A 27,350-nucleotide genomic window follows, 5' to 3' on the forward strand; every position below is an offset into this window, starting at 1 on the left:
ACTTGGCCTCAAGAACAGAAATAATCTGTTCTTGAGCTTTTAACATGCCTCAAGCTATCATCTACTAGCAAAGGAGTTGTTGATGAGCGAGTAATGGCTGATTCCAAACATCATGAACCATGATTGTGGTGGCTGATAAGATAGGTTTGTGTTTGAGAAAGATGGTTCCAGAAACTGAGGGAGTGTGTGCAATGCAAGCAAAGCCAGAAGACAGTGCAATGCTCCATGCTATGACTGACATCCATTTAAGATATTTTGGAACTAATTGCAATCTAAGGTTTACATTGAATGCAAACAAAGCTAAGCCATTCTCTCATGATATCACAGTGTATCTGAAGGTCATTCTGTCCAAATAAGTGGTTGTTTCAGATATGAATCGTGAACTGTGGTCAGTTGCATAGAGTGACTCAATTGGAAGGGCATTAAGAGGCTAGAGCCCTTGAAGACAGAATGCAAGAACTGACTTAAGCACCTTTATTAAAAAAAAAAGGATGTTGGCAGTTGTTCAGAAGACATGCATGCAAGAGTGCTTTTAGTTTTGTTTTTAATAATGATGTAATAGGTGGCAATTTGATATGCTGTCCTTTAGCTTTGTAAACTGCAAAACACTGTTACTAATTTATTTTTAAACTTTTTTAGCATCTTTTATATCTTGACATAGAAAACGTATAAAGAAAGGACAATTTATCTAGTCATCTCTACACTAAGGCAGAAAAACAATTTCTGTTTTTCTTGATAGATACTGTCTAAAAGGTTTTTTGGCCATTCAGTGATGGAGAATTCACGGCCTCTCCAAATAAGTCTAGTGCTTCATTGTTTTCACTGTTAAAAAGTTTTCTCCTCAGTGTCTAATCTGGATCTCTCTCACTGCAATTCTGACTATTATTCTTTGTTCAGTTTGGCATCTACATGGAGAATATGGAGATTACTGTGTTTATTTTGCAATAGCCTTTCAACGTGAAGGTAGTAACTCATTCCCAACCTCCCTGGTTCTTTTTCTTTAGGTGTAGCCCTTATTAATGCAGTCTTTGTAGATCTAGGACCTTAAATCTGTACTCTGCCTCATTTCTGTCCTTTGGACCAGTTCTGAGTTGCAACGAACAAAATTGAAGGTATTACTCCAGCTTAAGTGATAAGTAACACCACGGAGAGGAGAACTGATTTCTGTGTTTTTACACAGTGCTCCCATTTATAACTTCCAGTGTTGTGCTCACTTTCTTTGCAATTTTATAGCAAAGTTGACTTAGTAGTTTCTTCATTTTGTATTTTTTTAGTTATGTGTTATTACAAGAGTCTCAAATTCTGCATTTGCCACTATTACAATGACCTACTTATCCCCATTGTTTCCAAAGTAATTTTCAAGTCCATCAAAAGAATTCTGGATTTCAGTTGTAAATTACAGTGTACTCTGTACTCTCTGATTGATGTTATTTGCAAACTCCTTCCATTTTTTTTTTATCATGACCCTGAAATGCATCCTCCCAGTTAATAACCAATAAACAAGAATTCCCTAAGTGGAGAATTCTGGGTAGTTCTGTAGCCACCTAATTGCAATTTATATATCCTAGCTTTGCTTAAGAAAATGTCATGTGACATAGGTTTGTTAAAATCAAGATATAAAATTTGTGCTGTTTCTTTTCTATCACAAGGCTTTTTATGCTGTCAGAAAGAAAATAGACTGACTTGATGTGACCTGTTCTTGACAAATCCTTGTTGGCTGTTGCTGAACTCCTTGTTAACTTCCAGGTAGTGGCGTATAGTGTGATAACTTGTGCTTTAATCATATTCTCCAGAGCTTGAAGACAGGTGGAGCAAGCAAGATATTTAAACATATGCTTCTTGTGTCAATTGAGATGCACTGTGGTATGTAGTCTAGTACCCAAAATCTTCTTCAAAAGGTTATAGGTCCTCTGTAGGTTGTGGGTTGTATCTGCCCAGAATGGGTCCACATGAGTATCTTAGGACGCCCTAAGGCATCGCAAAAAAGAAGTGGTTGTCTGTGTGTAGGCCATAGAGTTCTTCTGAAGCTGGCTTAGTCTGTAAGTCCTTACCTATGCTTATCCCTTCCTTTAGACACAGATGATACATATGTGCTGTATACATATAGCTAGCACATATAATTTTGCAGTTGTCCACTGCTCTGAAATCTGTCTTTTAACAGTTCTGAAATAGATTCATAATTGGGCATTTAACAGGCTAGTCTATCAAGCCCAGATGATTTGAATGCATTTAGGTAATATTTATTCAGCTCCTTGTTTGCTCAATGGTGAGCTCTTTCCCATTTGCCTTTTGTTGATGGTATTAAGTACAGCAATGCAGCAGATTTTGGTGAAGATGGATGCAAAAAAGGCAATATGAACATCAGCTTTGTCTCTGTACCCCTCTAGTTTTTCCCATGTTGCACAGTGGACTAACATTTTCTTTCATCATCTTCTTGTTCTTAATGTACTTACAGAATTATTTCTTCTAGAGTTTGATGTGTCCCTTGTTAACCATGTCTAATTTTGGCCCATTATACCATGTTCTGCTGTGGTATTCTTGCTTAGTAAGTTGACCTCATTTCCATTCCCTGCATGCTGTGAGATGAACAGTGAGGTCCTAACTAAGGCAATGTGATCTCATTGTACAATCCACATTATTCCTTTGCAGGAGGCTTTGCACTCTGTGTGGTCGGTATTGTTTATTTAAAGAACTGTGAGGTTTTTTTAACTCCTTTTTCACTAGCACCACATTCTTGGGGATTCTCCCAGCTAATTATACATTTATGAAAGTGTGCCTGCTTGAAACACATTTTTTTTTTATTCCATTGTAATTTCTTCTTTCTTTTTTTTTCTCCAAACAGTCTTTGGTCTTTTATATTACTATCAGTCATATGAATTATCAGATCTCCATTTTGCCAATTAAGTTAAAATATTGATTGTCAACTAAATTTTTTGAGTCCTCCTACATACATATAGTTCTTGCATTAGTGTTCAACTTTCAAAGACTGCCATCACGTTGGCCCCTTCTTTAACCCCTCCCTTTATAAATAAACTTGTTTTGACAGTGGTTCACAGAACAGTATTTTATTTGAATTGCCCATACTATTGGGCCATGTATATAAATAAAGAATTCAAATTTGGGAGAAATTAACAAGTATGTCTTTACAGCATGTTCCTTTGCTCTGTGAGGGCTGTTTTCCATCCTTGCTTACGTATTGGCCTACCTCTAAACCTTCTTGGGGCATTACCCCATGGGTGAAGATGCTAAAACCATTCTGCCTATAGCACCTATTAAACCACAACTTCATTACCAGTGAAGTTTTATCAGTCTGTCACTGCTGATAAAAACATCAACAGATCTCTAGGTTCCATGCTGAGTCCTACAGCCTCCTTGTCACTTCTAATCCACTCAGTCTAATTTCTGGCTGTCTTCTTAGAGTGAAGGTAGATCGACATCGAAGTTTAATAACCAGTGAAATGGGTAGATTTTGCAAGCATCACACCTACCACAACCTTCATGAGGTTCCTCAGATGGTCTGTTGTCCTCATTCCCCTTCATTCCCCCCTTGGAATCCCTTTTGGAGGTGGTGACTCTCTTGGACACTGGGAGCACTGGCTTTTTGTAATCTGTTCTTGGGATTGGTTCCTCTCCTTTTCCAGAACAGGTTCTAATTTGGGGATTACCTTTTTCTGTGTATAAAGATCATATGATGGTTTGGAGGGTTTAGCATGGAGAGAGCTTTTTATTCTGTGATGGTGTGCTTGAGTGCATTGTGCTGTTATATCTGAATTTCAAACTTGTCAGCCGCGTGTGTAAACTAGTTACTGGTGCCTGAGACTGCCTATTTAAAATTTACATGTGCCTATTTTAAACATGCGGTTTCAAGAGGAGTAGGAATGTAGTCTTTGGTGTCCAGTGCAGCAGATGTGGGTTTATAGTCTGTTCTGTCAGTGCTCAGGAGCATGTTTATGACTGCTTATATCTGGAACATTTTGTCCAAATGTATCTGCAGAGCTTGTCTCTAGTTCTGCTCTATGTGACAAAGGGTATCGTTTTCAAGTTTTCAGTAGTTAATGACAAGGTAGATGGCCTTTAGAAATGCATTGCCTCATCTTTTATGTTGTGCTTTATAAGCATTAACAGGAATTAATTTGATCAGTGCTTTTCTTGTACTTTTCTGTTGTTGCAGTGTGTTACCCTCTTGTAGCTTTCCTGTACCTGGTTTCTGAACTGTTTGACAAAGAGAAGGATAGGATTCGCCTCCAAATGAAGACATGTAAATTTGTGTGTCTGCAGGTGTGCTAAGTGTCTAAACTCCCATTACAGACAATGCAAATTCAGTCAGTACATGGAAAAAAAAGCCTGAAGAGCTATTTGTCTCACTGTAAATTAAATGCCAGCTTGATGGTCAGCTGAATAGTCCTCCGGGCTCCACTGACTGTGTCAGCTAGACCTCCACTGACTGTAATAGGAAACTGGAAACCCAGGCCATGTCTAGACATTCACATTAGTTGTTTTAATCTTAATTCCAGCCAGGAATGGCACCACCCTCAATTACTTTTTAAGGTATACTTAGATAGAGCTATAGGGTGTAGGCTTGTACACCTTTGGCACTAACACTATAGAAATCATTAGTAGCAAATATTAATCTTTGTCATCAATTGATGGCTTGTAAAGTATGAGTTTGGATATTGTTTTTGTCATGATTGCTAGCAGTCAGCCCTTCTATTCACCCTCTCAAAGCATCCCAAAAATACTTCAGGTAGTGGCCTGAAGCCACTGATCACAGATGGCAAGCATCCAGTTTTTGGTGGTCTACACAGATATTTGATAGTATCACCTGAGGACTTGATTGTGAATTGGTGTTGTGGTTTAACCCCAGCCAACAAGTATGCATCATATAGCCGCTCACTCACTCTTCCCTGATGGGATGGGAGAGAGAATTGTAAGGGCAAAAGTGAGAAAACTTGCGGATTGAGATAAAGACGGTTTCATAGGTAAAGCAAGAACTACATGCACAAGCAAAGCATAACAAGGAATTCATTCACTACTTCCCATCGGCAGGCAGGTGTTCTGCCATTTCCAGGAAAGCAGGGCTCCATCACATGTGATGGTTACTTGAGGAGACAAGCACCATAACTCTGAATGTCCCCCTCCTTCCTTCTTCTTCCCCCACTTTTTTATTGCTGAGCATGACATCATATGGTATAGAATATCCCTTCGTTCAGTTGAAGCCAGGTGTTCCCTCTCATCTTCTTGTGCACCCCTAGCCTCCTCACTGGTGGGGTGGTATGAGGAGCAGAAAGCTCTGCAAGCACTGCTCAGCAATAACTAAAACATCTCTGTATTACCAACACTGTTTTCAGCACAAATCCCAAACATAGCCCCATACCAGCTACTATGAAGAAAATTAACTCTATCCCAGCCAAACCCAGTATAATTGGGCCAAACTTATTTTTGTGCTTTCTGTCTTCCATTCTACATACTGCTTCTTAAGCCTTGAAAAAAAACTCGGGCCTAAGGTCGGTGTTGCCTATTAAGATAGTTGATAGGTATAAATAGTTATTGCTTACATCTGTATTTGGGTGGCTAAAGTAATCTGAGTAGGTAGCCAATTTTTTAAAGTAGGAACTTTATAAGAGAAGACAGTTCACACCCCTTACAAGATGAACCACCAACCTTGGTGTTAAGCACCTAGAGATCTGGTTTTTGCTGAGAAAAGACACTGTGGCATGAAGGAACAATCAATGCATCAGATTTCATGATCACTAGTAGTAAGTGGTGGAAATGTATAGGATCAACAAACATTAATTTGGACATGGTTGACCTACCCAATATAATGGATGTGTAAGAAAAGCACAAAAGTTAGTCACCACAGTTAGTCACACACGGTTAGTGTGTGTTTCAAAGGACTCACCCAGTTTACAGCAGCCTGCATTCAGAGGTTGGTTAATGATTGGATTTGATGATCTTATAGGTCTTTTCCAGTCGAGCCAATTCTGTGATTCTGTGATGTCAAAGTGGTTGAAGCTTATGCATGTTGAGACGTGCATTGTGTTGTTGCAATCTCTTCTAAAGCTTACTATCACTTTTTACTAGATTTGCTAGCAATTTTTAGTCCTTTGGGGATTTTGTGGAGCAAGAAAACATCTGATACACTACAAACATATCAACTGTTGTTCTTTTTGAATTTAGGTTGTGAGGGCATGTTCCATGCTGACTAGCTTAGGTAGCAAATGTAGAGGCCCTAATTAGGAGTCTGATCTTCATTATGTTCGCTTTACTGTTAGTGGAAACAGAGGAGCTCTTCCAGAGTGATGATGCAGAGTGCCTAAATTAAGTGTTTATTTATGTGTACTTGGACTCAAACAGTCCTGGTCCTTGGAGAGAGTTTCCCATAGTATTAGAGATTCTGGAGGGAAAATACAGATAGTGGTCTTCCCTTTCACCTGTGAACTTTTGCTCTACCAAGAGTAAAATGAGCCAGGCCTGACGTGTTGTTTAGGCAGCTTGTTTGCCTTCAGGAAGTCAAACTAAGGTTGCGCATCTTCAGATACTGTTTGCACTGCACATTCATCACAGGTCAGTATGATGCTGATGCCCAGTACTGGAAAATTGCGTCTGTTCCGTGTTACAAAACAGCAGTGTTGTCTCTTGACATACATAAATAAAATGTAATTTTTCCTCTGTGTGATATAAATGCTGCTAAATTTTTCCTTCTACCTTCCATCTTTTGCATGTAATTTCTTTTCCATTCCTTTGGGAAAGTCTGTGAATTATAGGACTATTCTTCCCCCAAGATAAAATATAAAAGCATAGAAAAGGGTTAGTAGCAGTTTGTCCTCACTGCAAGAAAGACATGCACCTGCTGGAGCAGGTCCAGAGGAGGGCCACAAAAATGATCAGAGAGGTGGAGCACCTCTCCTGTTAAGAAAGGCTGAGAGAGTTGGGGTTGTTCAGTCTGGAGAAGAGAAAGCTCCGAGGAGACCTTATTGTGGCCTTTCAATACTTAAAGGTGGCCTGTAAGAAAGACTTGTTAGCAGGGCCTGTAGCAACAGGACAAGAGGTAATGGTTTTAAACTAAAAGAGGGTAGATTTAGGCTAGATATAAGGAAGAAATATTTTATGAGTGATGAAACACTGGCACAGGTTGCCCAGAGAGGTGGCAGATGCCCCATCCCTGGAAACATTCAAGGTCAGGCTGGATGGGACTCTGAACAACCTGATCTAGCTGAAGATGTCCCTGCTCACTGCAGGGGGGTTGGACTAGATGACCTTTAAAGGTCCTGTCCAGCCCAAACCATTCTATGATTCTATGAAAGTGTATAATTTTTTGGGTGGCACTGAACACTTAATTTGAATGAATCTTCACTTCTCTTGCTAATTTTTTTTTTTGTTTTTGTGTTTTGACGTGTTATGGTCAAATGCCATGATGTTCACACATAAGCTTTCATGTAAGAAATATACTACACAGGAACTATATATAGTGGATCATTAGTAGTTTTATAAATATGTTAGGAGAATTTTGAGTCTTTTGGGAGATAGAGATAATAGGTTTGCTAATTCTTTGGTTTTGAACATTATAGCCAAGATCAGTTAACCTACCAGTACACACCTATGCAGTACTTGCTGTATCCCTACACAACCACCAGTGTGCATCTTCAGCTTGAGATACAATAATAATCCCTGCCTTATTGTCAGAAGATAATTTTCAGTGGAATTTAGAGGAAAATAATTGAAGTAGTTGTTCATAGAAATATTACTCAGTTCCTTTTGATAAGTGTTTGACATTTGCTTTGTAATGCAAACAAATGTTGGGTTTTAGCAGATATGTTTTGGGGTTGGATTTTTTTGTTTGCTTTCAATAAAAAGAGGAATTTTTAAAAGCCATTGTGAATTCTGCACAGAAGTATTAATTAGAAAACATAATTCTACCATTGTGCTTCATCAGAAAAACAGAAATTTAAAGCTCATTAACGGAATAAAACATAAACTTACCAAGAAATGTTTGTTGTTCCAGCTCATTAACACACTGTCTCTGTTGGACAGCATTTTTTAAATACCATAAAAATGAATAGTGTATTTAAGAACTGCTTTATTGGCATGTTTCTTCAAATTCTAATTTAGACCTAGTGGTTAATTGTGCTGTCTCTATCATCAGAGCATAGAGAAGTAAATACACCCTTTGGCTTCAAAATTTTAAATTTCCAGTTTAACTTCTTGACTTAGGTTAAAATGCATTCCCTGGGTGAGGTAAGAAAAGAAGATTTCGGTAGAGGTTGTTAGTTAATATTATATGAGGAAGATCTCTTAGTCCTTCCAAGTTTAACAGAGCAGAAAAAAATATTGGCCTGATTTCGTGACTAGGGTATTGAGAAAAGGCCTGAAACATCTTTGTTAGTGAGGTTGTTTCTGATAGAATTTTTAAACAACTAGATGTAAAATTGCTCATTTTATGTCTTTTCTAGCTTGTTCAAACTTTTTTTCCCTTTGTAGAAATCTTTAAATGAAACAAAAAATAGCTAAATGATTGAACTTGTTGGTTTAGTTTGGGTTGCTTTCCTCATTTGGTAGTGGATCTGCTTTTTATTATTTTCTTACAACATTCTGAAAATTTCTGTCTCATTCACTTTGGCTCTTTGGCTATTATGAGTTACTTTGGATTTTTTTATCATCATCCTTTTCTCTTTGAGCTTTAAATGACTGAATAAATTATTCCTCTTCCATTCCCATCATGGGTTTTCTTTGATCTCAAATTTCTGAGCAAGTTTGGTGAAATCCCTGAAGCTGACCAATTCTTTATTTCTTGCATTTTTTCCATTGGTATCTCTGACACTAAATTATGTGTACCAGGTCTAGATAATGATGACTATTTTCCTGCATCCCTCCATAGTGTTTTAGCCTGGAATGATTCTTTCATATCATGTTAAAATAGATCACTGGAAGCTTCTCCTCCAATTAATTAGTGTGTTTCCTTTGATGCATTAAAGGGCAGAGACATTTGGCAGAAAATAAACCTCCCTGAGTTCCAGCTTATCCTCAGATATCAGAGGGGCTGGGGGCGGCTGTGCTTAGGTTCTGAGTAGTGCCCAATTCAGCACTATCAGTCTGGTTGCGTTCAATATATTGAACTGCCACGGCTCTGGATGCACTAATAGTGCAGCTCTACAGTCCAGTCACATTCGAATGAACTAGCACAGCCACTTGGTCACATTCATTGAGAACTTCCATGGCTGGATTCACTGAGGTGCAATGCACCTCCAGTCTAGTCACATTTAAATGAACTTACGCAGCCACGCTTGATTGTTTTCAATAAGGACTGTTACAACTGGATTAATAAATGGTTCAGTTTATTGAAGCAACAGAGTACATGTTCTTTTGGATTGCTGGTGATAAGTATACTGTCTCCAAATATGAGTGTAGGTCCTTAAGAACATAAATCTACAAATATATTAAGTTAAGGAAAAGAAAAACAACTCTATAGAGATTTTCTAGGTTTCCTGGGGAAGATTTGAATTTAACCCAATAGGTGTCTCTAGTGGGGGGAAGAGAGGCTCAGACTGTCGACTGGTCCCAGAAGTGCATGATGGTTCATGATAGTATCTTCCCAGCTTGTCTGTGATTGTATCTTCCCCAACAATCCCTGTCTCTCAGGCCATTTTTATACTATTATCTTACTTTCAGGTGGAGCTTGGGTGACTCTAGTCGTACATACCTTTATTATAATTGGTGTAAAATTTCCTTGCTTTGCTTTTAAAGGTATAGACCAGAGGAAATTCAGAGCACATGCTCAGTGAGGGGGGCTCGGTTTTGGCAGGTAGCTTTTGGGATGGAGATGTAGTTTAATATTATAATGATATTATAATGAGCAAAGTTCCACCAAAGACATGGTTTTAGCAAAATGATGAGAAACTGTTGGCTCAGGGCAGCAACCGTGCGACTTATCAGTTCCACAGTACCATCAAGTTCCCCTCTGCTATGCACAGAGCGTGGCCATGGTGTCTCCACTCCACCCTCCGTGCAGTTTCTCTTAGAGTCAGCGACTCTAAGGTTGCAGGCTGTACCTCTGAAACTACCGTGGAAGAGATTTCTCACATACAAACCACACTCTGCCCTGAAAGTTTCCTTCACGCTGTGCCTTCTCTTGAGATGTAGGTATAAAGAGATTTCTAAGTCACCTCCAGTAATAATTCCACAACCTTCTGTATCATTATAAATAATGATTTACTACTTAAATTTTACGTGAGTTGTGTGGTCCCATGAACACAGGTCTCAGGAAAGGTCCTCCTCTGACAGTTCATCAAAGGCAATGACTATCTTGGAGTCAGCAGTGACTTCTTGAGTTTGCTCTTACTTTTATTAACCTAAGCATCTTTAACATCATATTTTCAATCTTGTGAACACAGTTCCCTAATACTTGTAAGATTACAGTTAATAGCTGAAGTTGTCAGGGCAGTGTGCATCTGTTTTCTGATGCAATCTGCAAATGATCTGTTGTTCTATTGCTTAGTTGATCTATACTAGTTTTTCTTCTTAGGCAACCCCCTGCAATCTCCTCATTTGCCATTTCTGCTATTCTTCTGGTTTTTGGTTTGGTTTTCTTTCACAATCTTTTTTTCTTCCACATGTACTTACTACTTAGCATTTTTTCTGGTTCACAAGAACTAATGAACTTTACCTATGACCTTGCTAACATTTGCTTTCTGTTCTGAAGTTCCAGCCTGGGCTTTTCTCTCAGATGGACTAGCTAACATCTGAATATGGTTTAATCTCTTTCTAATATTGAATTTAGGGTTTGCAGTTTCTTTTTCATACCTCATAAGAAATGGTGCACCCAAAAACTCGACACTTTATTTCCAAGTATATTAGCCAATAAAATAAAAGATATAGTAACTCTTCCTACAAAGCTTGCTTCCTTCAGGTCCTTACTACAATAGGGTTACAACAAAGCTAATACTGTTGTTCTTGTATTCACATGGTAATATAAGTTGGCAGTCTTCATAATGCACTTGATTTATGCAACCTAGTGAAACAGCTCGATCACACTGGATACAGTTTCATATTGTGTTTAAGGGACAAAGTGGATTGCTGCTGAGAAGTGGCATTCTCTTTCCACCTCTTGTGGTACATTCCAACTTTGCATGAGATCTAATGATCGTATGGCCCTAGGATAAGTTGGATTATCTTGCTGATTTACAGAAAACTATTGTCTGCAAATTACTACTTTCCTGTGAGATTTGTTAATCTGGCTAGTGATATGGCTATGCTGTTCACTGTCAGCTGAGCAGTGGAGTTACAGGAGGACCATGCCTTTCAGAGACAGCCTGCAGTTAAATGAGGTTAAATATGATAATAACGATTTCATATCTGTATTACTCTGTCCTGCAAAACTCTGTCAGGCTTAGGGATAAAATCTTGAATTTATGAAGTTTGAAGTAGAACCTACATTGACACGAGTAGGTGTTATTCTTTCATCTCCTTTTATGTTGAAACTGAAGGTAGCTTCAGCACCTTTCTTTGAGGTACAGAGAATTGTTTATTTAGTAACTTGTGATTCTTTTCTTTGTAATTTCTCATCTTACCTTTTTAGGAAATTGTGTAAATGCTGCTTTTGACCATATACTTGTTTATTTATTCAGATGCAAGAGGCACTCATATCTAAAACCTCTCTAATTCTGGAATTTCAATATTTCTGGAAAAGTTCATTTGTGCAGAAAGAAGCCAATGTGTCATACCAGTTTGATTTATACAATAAGTACATGTTCTTCATGGCCTTTCTCTTGTCTCACTGATTTTATTTTCTTGCTGCTTCTGCTGCACATTTCACTGTTTCTTTCCAGTTTCAGCATTAGTCATAACCTATCTGTAATTAATATGCATGTATTCCACAACTCACATCATGAGAAGTGTAGAAGCATTAGATTTCCACCTTACTTGAATGCAAATCCTACGACTTGTTGACAAAATAGTGTTATATAGCAGAAAATCGCAGGCAGCAGTACTGCGGGTTCATATCCTGCTGAGGGACCCTGGTACCATGCACATACTGTTTTCTTGCTTTAATTAAATGCCTTTAGCATTGCCTGGTTTTCAGCGTCCATCCTTATTCATGCTTATCCTTCTCGTGCTCTTTTTACGATTTCACATCTTTCTGGTTTACTCCTATGAGATTATTGTGGGTCGGGATGTCAGCTAGGCAATGAGTAAATTGCAAAGACTGTTCTGAAAGTAGGGCCAGTATTATCAGTGAAGGGAGATACAGCTAAATATCATTTAATGTTTCTGACACATTTGCTTCTTTCTGGCTCCAGTTTGAAACAAGCACCGACAATTAGGGGATGTTACATAGCTAAAATGTGTTAATATGCTGGAAAATGTGCTGGTTTTTACCACTAAATGTCAAATGGTGTTTTCAAACATTTATCACTTAGTTACCTTAAAGGATGTAAAATAGTGAAAATGTTCTAGCAACATTACCTCTTCTGCTGTTTCCTCTCTTTCTCTCTTTATTTGCTATTTTGTTTTTGTTGTCTGTTTATTTATTATGCTAGAGGTGATAACCACAGCTAATTTGTTCTATATAATTACTTTGTTTAGTTATTAGAATTCCTTCAATAGTCAGACATATCCTAACAGCCTGAAAATAAGCATTAAGTTTTATAGTAAAAGAAAGCTCAATAGTTGGATTGCTTTTAAAAATTATTGTGGAAAATATAATGATTAAGACTTTTAACAGTGTTTTATCATTGAATATTTGACAGATGTAGAAAGCAAAAATAATTATAATGTTCTTCCACAGTTTTCACTGTTAATGCCTGTAAAATTGTGTATGTAGCTGTTTTTAGTTTAAGTGCTGACCTTACACCAGTTATTTTGTTAAGGTTATTTTTCATCCACTCTTCTGCCAGTATAGCATATTAGCTAACATGAGTGTTAGGTTTATTTAGAAACAGCAAAGTTACTTTCTTCATTACCTTTATTTAATTTGTTTTGTACCGTATTCCAGGCAGATGCACAAATACAATAATGATCTTGATTTTTGATTGTGTACAATAGCTCTAGACATAGGCTCAAGATAGAGGACTGTGATTAAAACACATCAATCAGTTGTAAACTGAGTTATCATCAGTAATACTGATGACTGAAGAGAGCACACCTATGCTGGGTTAGCCCACTTGCATTTACAGTAACGACTATAATGAAAATGCTGTTTTAGTAGTAGCAGGTAATTTTCTCTGTTATTCCCTCTCCCTCATTTCCCTTAATTGGAACTCTGTTTTTATGTAATCTTATCTGATGTTATTTCTGACACTATCTTCTGCTACCATCGGCTTATTTTCTAGATGGGAAGTGATGGAGTTTTGCGCCTCAGTAGTTCCGCTCTAAATAATGAATTCTTTGCATATGCAGCACAAGGGTGGAAACAGCGATTGGCAGAAGGTAACTCTCTCCTTGTTCTTAGATTTAACAAAGGTTAATTGTTTTTATGAAGAATGTCTCTGTTTCTGCATTTGGGAAATACTTTTTGAATAGAAAGTGTAATACACCAGTAATTCAGCGAAAGAAAAATTGCTGATTCCATTTTGAATTTAGTGTACATTTTTACAGCTTGCTGTGGCAGCTTATTTTGACAGTTAAAAAAACCCAAAACAAACAGAAAACCAAACCCAAGCATTTTCATCACTCTCAGCCTTGGAAACATAAATGTATGCAACTAAACCCCACCCATATACTTTTGAAATGCTGATTATATTTACTAAATTGAATCTTTCTATGTCATGCTCATTTTTATTTTTCATTGTTTTCATTTGGAATTATTGGATGACTGTAACAGAAATTACTGTATGTCATCTCTATGTCTGTAATTTATAATTACTTATATTAAGCTAATCCTTGACAACTTTTATTCAATATGTTAGTATTTGTTTTTTAGGAGAATTTACACCAGAAATGCAATTGCGCATCAGGCAAGAGATTGAAAAGGAAAAGAAAACAGAACCTTGGAAAGAAAAATTCTTTGAAAGGTTTTATGGTGAAAAGTAAGTATTAAGCAAATAAAAGCATTTATTTTCCTTTAGGAGGAAATTAAAATAGAATTCTCTGCTTCACATAGCACAGTCATATGCTGTAAAACTTAATCAAGCAGTTATCAAAGACAGTCATTCCCCAGTATAAGAAGTTGTGGTTAGAATTATAGTGGTGTGTCTGCACTTGCATTACAATTGCATTTTTAAAGGTCCATAATTCATCCATAAAAATTCATTCCAAGGAAAGCTTAAGACACAAGGCCCAAGCATGTGAGTATTTTCTAATTATCTTTTAAAAGATAGCATTACGGCAATTCTTCCCTCCTGCAAAATATAAATACAGCTTCTACAGACTAGGAGACCAGTAGAGATATTTCTGTGGTATGTTTTTATTTTTTATTTTTTTTCCTAAGCTGGTTGCAAAGTTTCTGAAATCAAATAGTGTTATATTGTTTAACTGAGATGGCTCTTTGCTGGAGTAGAATATGCGACATAGAAGAAATATTGGCTAGAGACAAATGAAAGTGTCAATGACTAGTCTAATTTTAGAAGTGAGATGCAAGGAATAAATAAGTAACCTTAACTGACTAAAATCACTTAGTATCACTCCAAGTGCACAACAGGGGCAAGTCAGCACAGTTTCATTGATGATGATACAGAGATGCCATTCTGCAGCAGCTGGAGATTCAGTTCTTCTAGTCACTTTTTTTTTTTTTTTTTTTAATCAAAATGTAAGGAGATTCACATGTTTTTAAAATTCAAGAATCTTCCTTTTAAAAATTTCTTTTAAAAGGTAATCCATCAGTACTTAGAATTACATCTCTGTTTTTAAAATTATTAAGTATTATAAGTATTAATTATTATAAAGTATAAACAAATTTTCTTAAAGTTACTGTTGTTTTTTTTTCAAGTATGTTTTGATGGAATTTATGCATAATACTTAGTGAACAAAAATGTGCCATGGGAACTAACATCAGATGAGATGTCATAGTTTTGTTGTAAGGTATTTTTACTTAGGAAATCCAGGGCACAGATAACCCTTCATCTAACTGATTAATTTAAAGATTAAGGCATTAACTAAAGTGTTTCTGCAGTAACAGTACTTCTTCTCACAATCCACTGCCTTGGACCACTGCAAAATGTAGTGAAAACAAGGCAGTAAATAGACAGATTCATTTTATTATTTTATTTTGCACATCCTTGCTAGATGCTTTCTCCCAGTGTGAATACTCTTTCTGTTACCAACCTTTCATGAAGGAAAAGGGCCTTTCACATGAAGTACAAGTTTAGTACCAGAAATCATGAGCACCTCACTCTAGCTGAAGCGTTTTCCTCAACCACAGATGACTGTCACATGCACAGAGAATGATACTCAGAATTTTACAGAGCCAGCAGTCCTGCCGTGCTAGCTGAATGCTGGACCCTATAATGGTTGGCAGATAATTACTCAGTCTGCAGTGATACATGTCATTTGGGTTGATAGGCTCCTGACATCAACAGTCTTATGCAAAATGTCATATTGTACATAATTTCCATTTTGACTGCAGAATTGAATTCTGGTTCCCCCCTGCCCTTTCCCCAACTTACATTGTTTCACTTGCATTCTTCTTGCTGGCTGTTAAGTAGGCAGATTCTACTTCTTTGCTGCTTGGCCAGATTTAAGTACTTTTTCTCATTATTTACTGAGTGGTAAATTTTGCTATAGTTTCCACCTTGTATAAGTTCTCTCATCTTTTTCACTTTAGTTTTTAAACTTACTTTGAGTATGATTGGGCTTTGTCTCTTTTCAGCTATGTTCATTTGACTGAAGTAGCAGATTTTGAAAGCTTCCTGAGCTATTTCTCACATGCACTGTCTGCAAAGTGGATCTCTCTTGCAGCGTAATTTGTTCACTTTACAGTAAATGCGGTGTTTTTCTCTGACTTCAGCTAATTTAATCTTTTAATATTCCATAAGTAAATTCAAGTTTCATTTTGTACTTAGAGAAGGACCATTAACAGATGCAGAATCTTTGTAAACATTTTTACACACTCTCCAGTTCATGCCATTCAAAGGCTTTAGAGTGCTTCTTCCATGCTGGCTCTACACATTATGTTTCTTGTGTCTGCTCATATCTGTACCCAGGCTGTTTATCATGGGACTGTCAGTTGTAGTTTACTTCCATCCGTTTATGTTCTCTTTCTGCTTCCTCATGGTTGTTCATATTTCTTCCCTCTTACTTTCTTTAAAAAACAAAAACTTCATTCTGCAGTCATTTATCTAGAGTCAGCTGATGCATATTGCCAGAAATCCACATTCTTCTGGCTTGTTGCCCCAGAATTGCAAGGGTTATACTCTATTGTTTCAATAAAATATTTCTTTTCCCACTCTTGAGAGAGTTACGTGTCAGGATAATACTGCCAGCTCACTAAATCAAAGCTTTAATTTTGAGTAGACCTCCTCTAAACTTTATTGCTGATTTAATCCTTATTTTTTCTTTCTGTTTAAAAAAAAAAAAAAAAATTCCCCAGTACTACTTATCACAGCACAAGAATACCATCATCCATATATCCTTGAGTAGCTATTTGGAGCTTTTTTAATTTGATGACTGACTTCCCTTCCTTTATCAGTTGAATCCTGTCCTTAGCACTTTCACTGATGGCTGTTTACTGCTGTCCTCATATTTTTGTGCTGCTTTGCAAACTTTGGATGTCTTTTTTTCTAAGGAAGAAGACAAATCATCTGTTTGTCTTGCAGTCTGAGATTGCCTTAAACATGCTGATCTTGATTCCTCTCCTCTTGAAAGCCTTTTTCTTCACTGCAGTATCTTTTTCAAAATAGCAGTATTTCCAATACTGCAAAAAAACCCCAAAAAACTATTAAGATTCAGTACGTGTTTTGCTGACCTTAATCCTGCATTATCTTATTTTTCTTACACTTCTTCCTCTTCAAGATGTTATTAAAATGTGTGTATTTGTGTAGTGTCCATGTGACAGTTGCATTCACCTTTATCCTGTGCTTCATTCCTTTGCTGATTTTCGTTCTATAATGGTAGCTATCAGGAGATATCTTTTATGACCTAATGCAGCTAGAGAAAATACACCACTGATTCAGTTTTCAGTAATGCAGTGGATTTCTTTCCTCTCATTTTCCTGAGACAACTTTTGCCCATTTACACAAGGAATTTTAGAGGAATGAAGTTACTCACCTAAACTGAGGTTAAACTAAACTTTACTCACCTAAATTTATAACCTAAATCTAGACTAAATAGTCTATATAGAAGAAAGATACATCTTCTATGTGGGGGATATACATTTATTGTTATGAATTGCTCCCTAGAGAGTCCTTCCTCAGCATATTGATGGCATAGGGAGACTTCGTGCATATTAAGTGACTAGTAGAAGGCAATATAAATAATTAATGCTGAGAGTGCTTTTTGGGGAACCAATTCTAGACTGTTTGGGTTTTGTTTTGGTTTGGGTTTTTTGTTTTTTTGCATTTGCAGCTATAACTGTAATGCATCTGTTCATTTGTTTGTCGATTGAAATGAGATCAGAAATCAAACTTCTATTAATCAGATTAGAAGATCCTTAAGATAATGAAATTTCTTTTAAGGCCTCCACCAAAGCTTTTTCTACTATTATGGAATTACTGGGGCACATAGTCTGCTTGGAAAATCATACTAAAGATGCTGAATACCTGCACTCCTACTGTCCTATAAGGAAATAAAAATGTCAGAGTGCATACATTTTTTTTTTTTTTTAAATAAACATTTTTTTCAGCCCTTGGCTTTTGTTTTGGTTTGTTGTGGGTTTTTTAATTCTGTTGAAGTAATAAAACTTTTTTAAAACTCGTATTTTCAGGACAAAAGGTAAGAAAATCTTCAGAAGAGAACTATACATAAGAGCGGATCCTTTGCAATTCATAACTGAGAATGAAGGCATAGATTATAAATACATGGCCTTTTAGCTCCTTAAAAATGTTAAACTTATTTTTAATTGTAGTGGAATTGAATGAATTATATATACATAGATCTGTTTACTTAGAAATAGTCTTTCTCTTAAATGAAGTATTTAGTTTTCTGAAAGAATAGAGCAAAAACACACCAGCTGTCAACTGAGATCTTTATAGCTGACTCTTGGGTTGTAAAATGAGGCTGAAGTGAAGTTATTTTGATTTTCATCATAAATTTGAAATGTCTGTCAAATTACAAAACTGAAATGCATGCTTTGCCTTATTAGGTGCAGCTCTTTCTTTAAAGTACAGCGTTTAAACCATATTGCTGGCTATATCGACCCGAAACGCAGCTGTAGGAGGAAAAATGGGATTCCCTTTAGAACTGTTAATGATGGCAGAAGATACAGTTGTGCATTTCCTCTGCAATGCATGCTGTATTAGTATTGCAGTGTTGTGCTGGTATTTAAAAAAAACCCAACAAACCCCACACAGATTTAAAGAGAGTATGCTTAGTTAATGTGTAGCTTGCTTTTTGGTTTTATTGAAGTGCCAAATAGTTAAATAATTAATAATAGATTATTTATTTTTTAAATATTTAAGTTTTTTAACACTGGTAGGAAAATCTGGGTAGTTAGGTTTCCAAAATATATAAAACCATATATAAATTAGTCAGCCAATACTTATCCAAAGCACTATTTTAAACTGGAGAACATGTCCTTCTTGTGAATAAAAGATGTGGGTGAGAAAGAATATCCTATTCCTTTATCATGGTTGTGATGAAAAGACCTTTTTAATTTGTGCATTTTTATTTAGATTGGGACTGTCAAGAGGGGAATCAATGAAACTCACTGCAGAGCAGAACAATGATGAAGATGAAAGCAATTCTTTGTGTGGATCTTCGGGCACACCTGGTCCTTCTAAGCAAGCAACCTTTGAGGACCAAGAAGAGAAAGGCACTAAAATTCCACCTTTACCAGAGAGAGATTATTGTCCATCTCTTTGTAGTATGGAACAGATTCCTGTCAAGGATCTACCAGCAGACTCAGAGGATATACTGATACCTGAAGAATCAATCATTCAGGAGGAGATTGCTGAAGAGGTTGAGACAAGTATTTGTGAATGCCAAGAGGAGAACCATAAAACAGAACATGAGCTTTCTGAGGAATCAGTAAGTCCAGCTGGCACAAATGAAGAAACAGAAGCAGTACAGCTTTCAGGTAGCACCGAGTCCTGTGTCATGATGAATGATGTAACTGACACTGTATCTCACATAGAAATTAAAGTGGAGTTGAAGTCAGAATGCCCTCAGGAGGAGATGTCAGTTGTGATAGATCAACTGGAGGATTGCATATCACCAGCACAATCAGCTTCATCCACAAACTCTGTCAGTGATACAGCAGAGAAGGATTCTGAGTCCGCAAAAGAACTAATTGCACCAGAAGTGCAAAATGCTGCTCTGGAAGGCTCCTTGTTCACTGGTGAAGGCATTGCAGTGGATATGGAGCTTCAAAGTGACGCTGAGGAACAGTTGTCTGAGAATGCTTGTATTTCTGAAACTTCTTTTTCCTCTGGAAGTCCAGAAGGACCGTGTGTTTGTATTACCTCTCCTGGAGGAGACACTCAGTCGACTTCAGAGGAACCCTGTACTCCAGCATCTCTTGAAACAGCTTGCTCATCAGAAGTGTCCAGTACTGAAAACATTGAAGGTGATATTCAGCAAAAGGCCAGTGATGAAAACTTGCATACACCTTTAATGTCAGAAATCTCTCCAATGTCCACCTCGCCTGTAACCTCAGAAGCATCTCTGATGTCAAATTTACCTTTAACATCAGAGGCATCACCAGCTTCTAATTTACCTTTAACATCAGAAACATCTCCAATGTCTGATTTGCCTTTAGCATCAGAAACATCTTCAGTATCTTCTGTTCTTCTTACTTCTGAAACATCTGCGGCAAATAGTTTGCCTCTTCCATCAGAGACATCTCCAGTTTCTAATTCCCCAAGCAATGAAAGACTTATTCTGCAACAAAGGAAATCACCATGTTTGTTGGAAGACTCCCTTCCCACTTTGAAAGAAGAAAGCTCTGCCATTCCTAAGGTGGTTCAAGAAGATAATCTTGTTGTTCAGCCAAATCAACTTCAGAGTGTCCCTGAAAATATGAAAGTTGGTCCACTAACAATTTTACCTGATACTTCAGTATTGGAAGAACCTCAAAGCAAAAACCTCAGTCATCAGCCATGTAAGTCATATTCTGAAATTGAGAAATCCTACATTGCATCCATCCCAGAGCACTCGCCTCCAGACGTGATCAAAATTAAAAATCACAATCAGCAAAGAGGTGACAAGAAGGGTACACTCTTGCCATCAGAGGTAGCTGTCTTACCAGAAGGATCAGTTGGCAAAAATATTGAATTGCTTCCATCAAAGGCACATGATAAACTATATACCTCATCTCTAGAGAAAGCTGCATTCTCTGAAGTGTGCAGAAGTAAATCTCACAAGCTAACAGGCAGTACCCAAAGCCGTCTAGAGAGTTCACATTCTTCCAAGTCATTAGAACCCACAAAATCACCTGAAGTGAGAAGTGAAAGTAGAGACCCAGAGATCCCAAAGAGGAAAACAGCAGAACAGCACAGTTTTGGAAGCTGCAAAGAGAAAAGAGCTAGAATAGATGATGATCAGCCTAACCGTAGTGCTTCATCAACGAGTCCATCTGATAAAGATCAGCCACCCAGAGAAGAACCCCGAGTACCACCCCTTAAGGTAAAGTAATGAATAAACAGGCTGACTTGGAAACTAGAGGTTTATTATTCCCCCTCCTGCTGACTGCATGCATACACAGTGCATGGTATTTTTTGTGGGCGTGTGAGGGATGTTAGTACCAATGGTTTTGCTTTACTATTACGTTCCTAACATGCCAAATTACTTCCGATATAAATATAGCAAGGGTTCAGTCAGGGTCTTTGCTACAAAATTGCTTTTGTGTGAGGGAAAGTTTTACAGGATCTATGGCTTAATCTAACTCAAGAGTTTCCTCATCATTTACACAGTGATACTTGTTTTTCTAATTGCCCAACTGCATTATCTGCTTGTTCTCCTGCGGGTGAGTCCTCCAGCAGGTCTGAATAATAAATGTTACCGTAACCAATACTAAGAAAAAGAACCAGTGCCTTAATCCAGCAAGTGAACCTAGAGTCAGAATATTTGGAGATCCCTTTACAAGCCCAGGGCTTGGGGTAGGCTGAAGTTTTAAGATTTTCCTACAGAATTAGTTGGAGACCTGTCTGTCAGAGGGAAGTGTCTAACTGGTATATAGAGAGATCTCCTTGTTGATGGCAAAGCAAAAGGTAAAAAAGATACACCAACCAAGTAAACACTTTATGTATATCATTCTGTCATTCTGCTATGGAAGAAAGTAAATTCCAGTTGAAAGCTTTTTTTTTTTTTTTCCTAGCAGAGGGATCTATAGATTTAGTTATATATAGGCTCAGCATCTTGATCCATTTAGTTTTGTACATGATGACATCAGCCAAATTTTAGATCTGATTTGCTGAACTTAAGCCATTGACTTTGCAGTACTAGTTCCTGATCATTCAGAATTCCCCTTCTCTGCATTTATTTTTAACTGCTGCAATCACTGAATGTTGTTAATATGGCCAGGAGGGCAAATAGGCTAACTGTTTTAATCACTAGTGCAACAGCATATTTCAACTAATTTATTTTTATGAGCAGTGGTGCAATTGGAAGTTAGCCCATTCTGAGTTTAGTGATATTCTTTCATATTTGGAAGGTCTCTATCTAGCCTAATAAATTCTCATCACTCTCTAAGCACAAAGGAAAATAGATCACTAGGGAATTAAAAAAGGGCCATGACTATAACAATAAAATTAATCAAGCACTTAGAGCTTTAGCAGTTCTGGTGATGCAAAGTGGTAACTGAAAAAAGTTGCTACTGAAACAGAAAGCAAAATGTTTTGAAGTAATTGTGAGTTTGTGTTATTCTTTAAAATATGTTAATGTAAATGTTAAAGCCTCACAATATGAGGCATGAGTGTTTATCTATAAGCCAAAAAAATTAACTGCTAGGAAAAGTGAAGTATTCCAGACTTCCAGACCAGCGTAGAGTTGTGTGGTTTTATAAATGGTTATATATTACAATACCATCTTAATATTGATTTGCACTGATCTCTTACGGAAAATCAGATGCTGTCAGTCTTGCACAGTCGTAAGAATGTAATCTTCCTGAAGCCTCCATCCAGTGAATGAGAATATTAAAAAATTGGCAAGCATTTCAAAAAATAATTCTGGTCAATCAATTCTAGTAAGTTTTTTGTGTAAGGGTGTTGGGTCATCTTACCAACAAACCCATATCCTTTGTAATTAAAAGAGGAAAAAGAACCCCAGTTCTCCTTAAATCATTCTGCTATATGGCTCTTGCTTCCCATTGTAATTCCCAAATTACAACTACTTTTTGTACAAATACTACCTAGTTTTCTTCCCAGTTCCTTTCAGAAGAGAATTCACAGCATCAACCACTAAGTCCTACTACTGTGGACAGCTGGTAACTGTATGTCACTTTTAAGAAATTGAAATGTTGGGGTTTTTTTACAACCTTTGGATATTCTGAGAGAGTATATGAGTTATAAAGTTGTCCCAGGACTCTTAATCTCTAATCCTGAAAACAGATGTCCTAATTGGAAACATACTAATAATCATAGTGATTTTAAATGTTATGATTTTGCTTAAAGTTTTAGGTATTTAGAACTTTAATATTTGCATTTTTAGTATTTGTAGGTTTTAGGAATTCATTTTGGAAATGCAGTGGTGTAGGAGGTATCCCAGGGATGTACTAAAGCGAGTCTTTTAAAATTGCAACTGAGGAGGGGAAGGGCGTATCCTTTGGTGATTCACTTCTTTTATTCCACCAGTCTGAAGTCCTCTGTGGTGTAACATGAAAAACAGGCTCAGTGGAGGCACTGCTACATCCCATCTAAAAGCAAGATTTGTCTGGTATATAAGCAAAAAACAGGCTGTTCCTAATGTCTTAGTCACTGGAGACCAAGGAGGAAAAGCACTACACGATCATTATTTTTTCACACATTTATAGCAAGTGCTTAATCGTAGGCTCTTTTCCAGTATCACTGTACTAAGTTTGTTGATCTTCTCAGTTAGAAATACTGCATATAGAACGGGTTTGACAAATTGTATCAGATGAGCATCGTGTTGTCATTCAGTTCAATCTTTCTTCCTGTCAGAAGGATCAACGTGAGTAGGCTAGTACAGGTGTCAGTTATTCATGCTGGAGGATGATAAAATACTGAAGTATAAATATCATTAATTTTTAGCATTTTTCTGTCCAGCTGCACTGAACAGTAATTCCCTTCATTACCTTGCTGTGATGCTTTAAGAGACATGTGGTGATTTTGGCGAGTCAGTGATCTCATTAAAATTACTGGGTTTTTTTTCTTCCTTTAGATTCAGCTTTCAAAAATTGGACCACCTTTTATCATCAAGAGCCAACCTGTTTCTAAACCAGAACCTCGAGTTTCCCCAAGTACATCGGTCAGCAGTGGGAGAAACACTGGGGCTAGAACTCTTGCAGATATCAAAGCCAGAGCTCAGCAAGCGAGGGCCCAAAGAGAAGCTGCAGCTGCAGCAGCCGTGGCAGCAGCTGCGAGCATAGTCTCTGGAGCAATGGGGACCCCGTGCGAAGGTGGGAAGACAAGAACACTGGCACACATCAAGGAGCAAACAAAGGCCAAGCTATTTGCAAAGCATCAAGCCAGAGCTCATTTACTCCAGACTAATAAAGAATCTAAGTCACAGTTCAGCTCAAAGGAAAGTACCTCATCTCTGGAGATACCAACTGACACAAAGATTGAAGGTTCTACCGGTGTCATTATAGTTAATCCTAACTGCAAGTCCCCTAGCAACAAGTCAGCTCATCACCGTGAGAGTACCACTTTATTGCAGCAGTCGCTTAACACAGCTACATTACCAGAAACTGCTACTGAGATATCTGTGCACAGTTCTGATGAAAATATACCTATGCCACAATTGTGTGAGAAAGTTATTTCATCTACCTCTACTGAAAGTAACAGTGTGCCAGTGCTTTATAATAAAAGTTCAGTCTCTGTGTCTGTTTGCAGCACTGCTATGTCTGGAGCAATTAAAGAACTTTCTTTTGCAAGTTCTGTTGATAAATCCTCTGTTTTAATGTCTGTTGACAGTGCAAACACAGCAGTTTCAGCTTGTAATATAAATATGCTGAAAACCATCCAAGGGGCTGATACTCCATGCATAACTGTTGGACCAAAATGTATCAGTAGCAGTAGTGTACCAGTCTCCATAGACAATACGGTCTTATCAAATGCCATCGATGACAAAAGGTTGCCGGTACCAAGTAGCAATGCGAATAACACAGTCTCCAGTCATTATGCCACTGTGCCAGCTTCATCTATTGCAAATAATTTGCCAAATCATCTCTCTGGTGGTTCTGTACTGATTCCCCCAGTGGGGACTACCAACAGATTTTCTTCTGATAAGATAGCCATAACTGGGTGTAACGAGCAAAGCCCTGTCCCCATTCACGCTACCGTTAGGTCAGCTTTAAGTTGCAGTGAGGCCCTTGCAGCAGCAGATTCTGTTGCAAGGCCTCCCATGTCACTGTTTACTGGTAACATGGTGACGATAAGTTCTTATGATAATGCTACTAAATTAAATGCCGATCTCTCAGAAAAAACCTCTGGAGCACGAAACCGAATGGATCTCTCTGGTAAATCTCAGCCAGTGAGCTTTACACAGACTGCCATGAATAGGTCTATACCTTGCAAAGTCATTGTTGACCACACTACAAATGTGAATTCCAGCCTGTCACTTTCTTCTTCTATTGAAAATGCAGAGAACAGCATTGACCTGCAGAGCAGACCTGTAAGGACAGAAGCTGCCTTACAAAGTATAGCCTGTCCTCAGGTGTCTGTCATAAGCAGGCCTGAAGTGGTCTCTAATGAAACCCTTGAGCATAGTTCCAGCTTTATCACTGTTACAGCAAAGCAAGACAGCAAGAACTTGCAGGCAGGTTGTTCAAGTCTTCGAGAAGTGCCTCTTGCTCCTCAAGATAAATTAATTGAGGTGGTTACTCCCAGCCAAGTTTTTGCTGAGCAATTAAGAGGTCCGTCAGTATTTAAAAATGAAGCAGATGCTGCCTGTGCCAATCAGTATAACACTAACAATAGAATTTGTTGGCATGATGAAGAGGCAATGAGTACAGACCAGCCAGTGGTCAGCCATCTTAACTCTGGTAAGCATAAGGAATATGTGGAGCAAAACTGCTTAAAAAATGTCAAAAATGAACCTTCCAGTTACAAGCAAATGTCAGAACTGCAATCCAGGAGTCTTTTGACGAGCATTGCTGTTCCTGTTAAATCGGAAACTAATGAGTCTGACAAGTGCTTCAGGATGGACACTGAGGATTTTACAGGAGGTGAAATGCCTGCCCAGACTGCAGAAATAGCCATGAGTGCGCAACCGCCGCAGACCTCCAAGACGTCCATTGCGGACTCCATGGAAGACTCCCTGTCCCTGACAACAGAAACCCTAAAGAGAGTTACCAGTGCCGGGGGCTCTAGCTGTCGCTTGTCGTCAGTGGAGGCCAACAATCCTTTAGTGACACAGTTACTGCAAGGCAATCTGCCTTTAGAGAAAGTGCTGCCACAGCCCAGATCAGGAGCCAAACTAGAAATAAACAGACTTCCCTTGCCTTTGCAAACTACCTCAGCATGTAAAACAGCAGTGTCCGAGAGAAATATTGTTGAACATCCTTCCAACTCTCCTAATCCAGATGGTAAAGGATTTACGGCAGGCAGCATAGCCCCGCTACAAATCAGAAAGCGTGAAAACCATCCGAAAAAGAGGATGGCCAGGACTGTAGGGGAACATGCTCAAATTAAATGTGAGCCTGGGAAGGTGTCAATGGACACAGATGTTAAAGTGGCTCCTTGTGTAATTAGTTCCAGCATGAATCAGCTAGGGCATGGTCAGCCATTTAAGCAGGAGTGGCTGAACAAACATGCCATTCAGAACCGAATCGCTCACAGCCCAGAGATCAAGCAGCAGAAGAGGCCGTTGCCTTCATGCAGTTTCCAACAGAGCTTGTTTCACATTGATAAAAATGGCAGCTTTCATGCAGAAGCTAGTACCTCACATAGACAGCATTTTTACCAAATGTCCATGGCTGCAAGAGGCCCCATTCCTACGGCAGCTTTGTTGCAAACTACTTCAAAAGGCCCACCCGGCTGCAACGCATTTGCTTTTAGCAGACACCTGGAACAGAAGGGCTTGGGAGATGTGAATATTTCTACAGCAGCTCACCAGTTGAGGCTAGGAAGTGTGTTTTCCCCTAATATTCAAATTAAGGAAGGTGATGACATTGCTAGTGCCTCTCAAACTCTGCAGAGTAAAACATTAGTGCATCCCCCTCCTCCCCCTCCACCCCTGCCACCTCCTCCCCCTCCTCACCCAAATGCAGAAGTCCCCTCTGATCAAAAACAACCGACAGTTACCATGGAAACCACTAAAAGACTTAGTTGGCCTCAGCCAGCAAGCATCTGTAGCAATATAAAATCTGAACCTGTTTCTTTTGAGGAAGGTTTAAGCAGCAGCTGCGAACTGGGCATGAAACAAGCTTCCTATGATCAGAACGAAGTGAAAGAACAGTTAAAAGCATTCACATTAAAAAATGCAGATTTCTCTTCCTATTTACTTTCTGAGCCACAGAAGCCTTTTACCCAACTTGCTGCTCAGAAAATACAGACACAGCACCCGCAGCAGCAGCAGCAGCAGCAGCTCTGTGGAAATTATCCAACAATACACTTCGGTAGCACAAGCTTCAAAAGGGCAGCATCTGCAATTGAGAAATCGATTGGGATTTTGGGAAGTGGCTCAAACACAGCCACAGGCCTGTCTAACCAGAACGCGCAGATCCCGGTTCAGAAATTTGCTGACAGTAGCAATGCCGATGAACTGGAACTGAAATGCTCTTGCAGGCTGAAAGCCATGATCGTGTGCAAAGGCTGCGGAGCCTTCTGTCATGATGACTGCATAGGGCCTTCCAAACTGTGTGTAGCTTGTCTGGTTGTACGGTAGGAACTGAATCAAAGATGCAGTATCCCTTATCAGCTTGGGAGAGCAGGACAAAGGAACAGAGAAATTGGAACAGCTTAGGCCACTAATGGTTTGCAATTAGTTGATTGATTTTTTTAAATATTCTTTTTTTCTTCCATGTGGTGCTTTCAGAATTTCGTTATTCCTGACTGACTGCCATTTTCTGGGAAGAAGAGGAAGCCTGTAGAAGTATTTTTTTAAAAAATATAGCCTTGTTACTGAAGCTTCTATGAGCTTTCTTG

At 38.2% G+C, this 27,350-nt stretch overlaps 1 protein-coding gene across 1 annotated transcript in view; it reads left to right on the top strand.

Moving 5' to 3' along the window:
• The window catches only part of ASXL3 (ASXL transcriptional regulator 3), a 102,023-nt gene extending 74,933 nt beyond the window's left edge, over positions 1 to 27,090 (top strand). Inside the window, exons 9-12 of the mRNA XM_010163540.1 lie at positions 13,326 to 13,422; positions 13,916 to 14,021; positions 18,759 to 20,709; positions 23,422 to 27,090. Coding sequence (XP_010161842.1) covers positions 13,326 to 13,422; positions 13,916 to 14,021; positions 18,759 to 20,709; positions 23,422 to 27,090 — 5,823 coding nt within the window. The remainder of the gene's footprint in view (positions 1 to 13,325; positions 13,423 to 13,915; positions 14,022 to 18,758; positions 20,710 to 23,421) is intronic.
• Positions 27,091 to 27,350: the final 260 nt, after the last annotated feature.

Source organism: Antrostomus carolinensis, unplaced genomic scaffold, assembly GCF_000700745.2.
Source record: "Antrostomus carolinensis isolate BGI_N321 unplaced genomic scaffold, ASM70074v2 scaffold12192, whole genome shotgun sequence".
Taxonomy (NCBI): domain Eukaryota; kingdom Metazoa; phylum Chordata; class Aves; order Caprimulgiformes; family Caprimulgidae; genus Antrostomus; species Antrostomus carolinensis.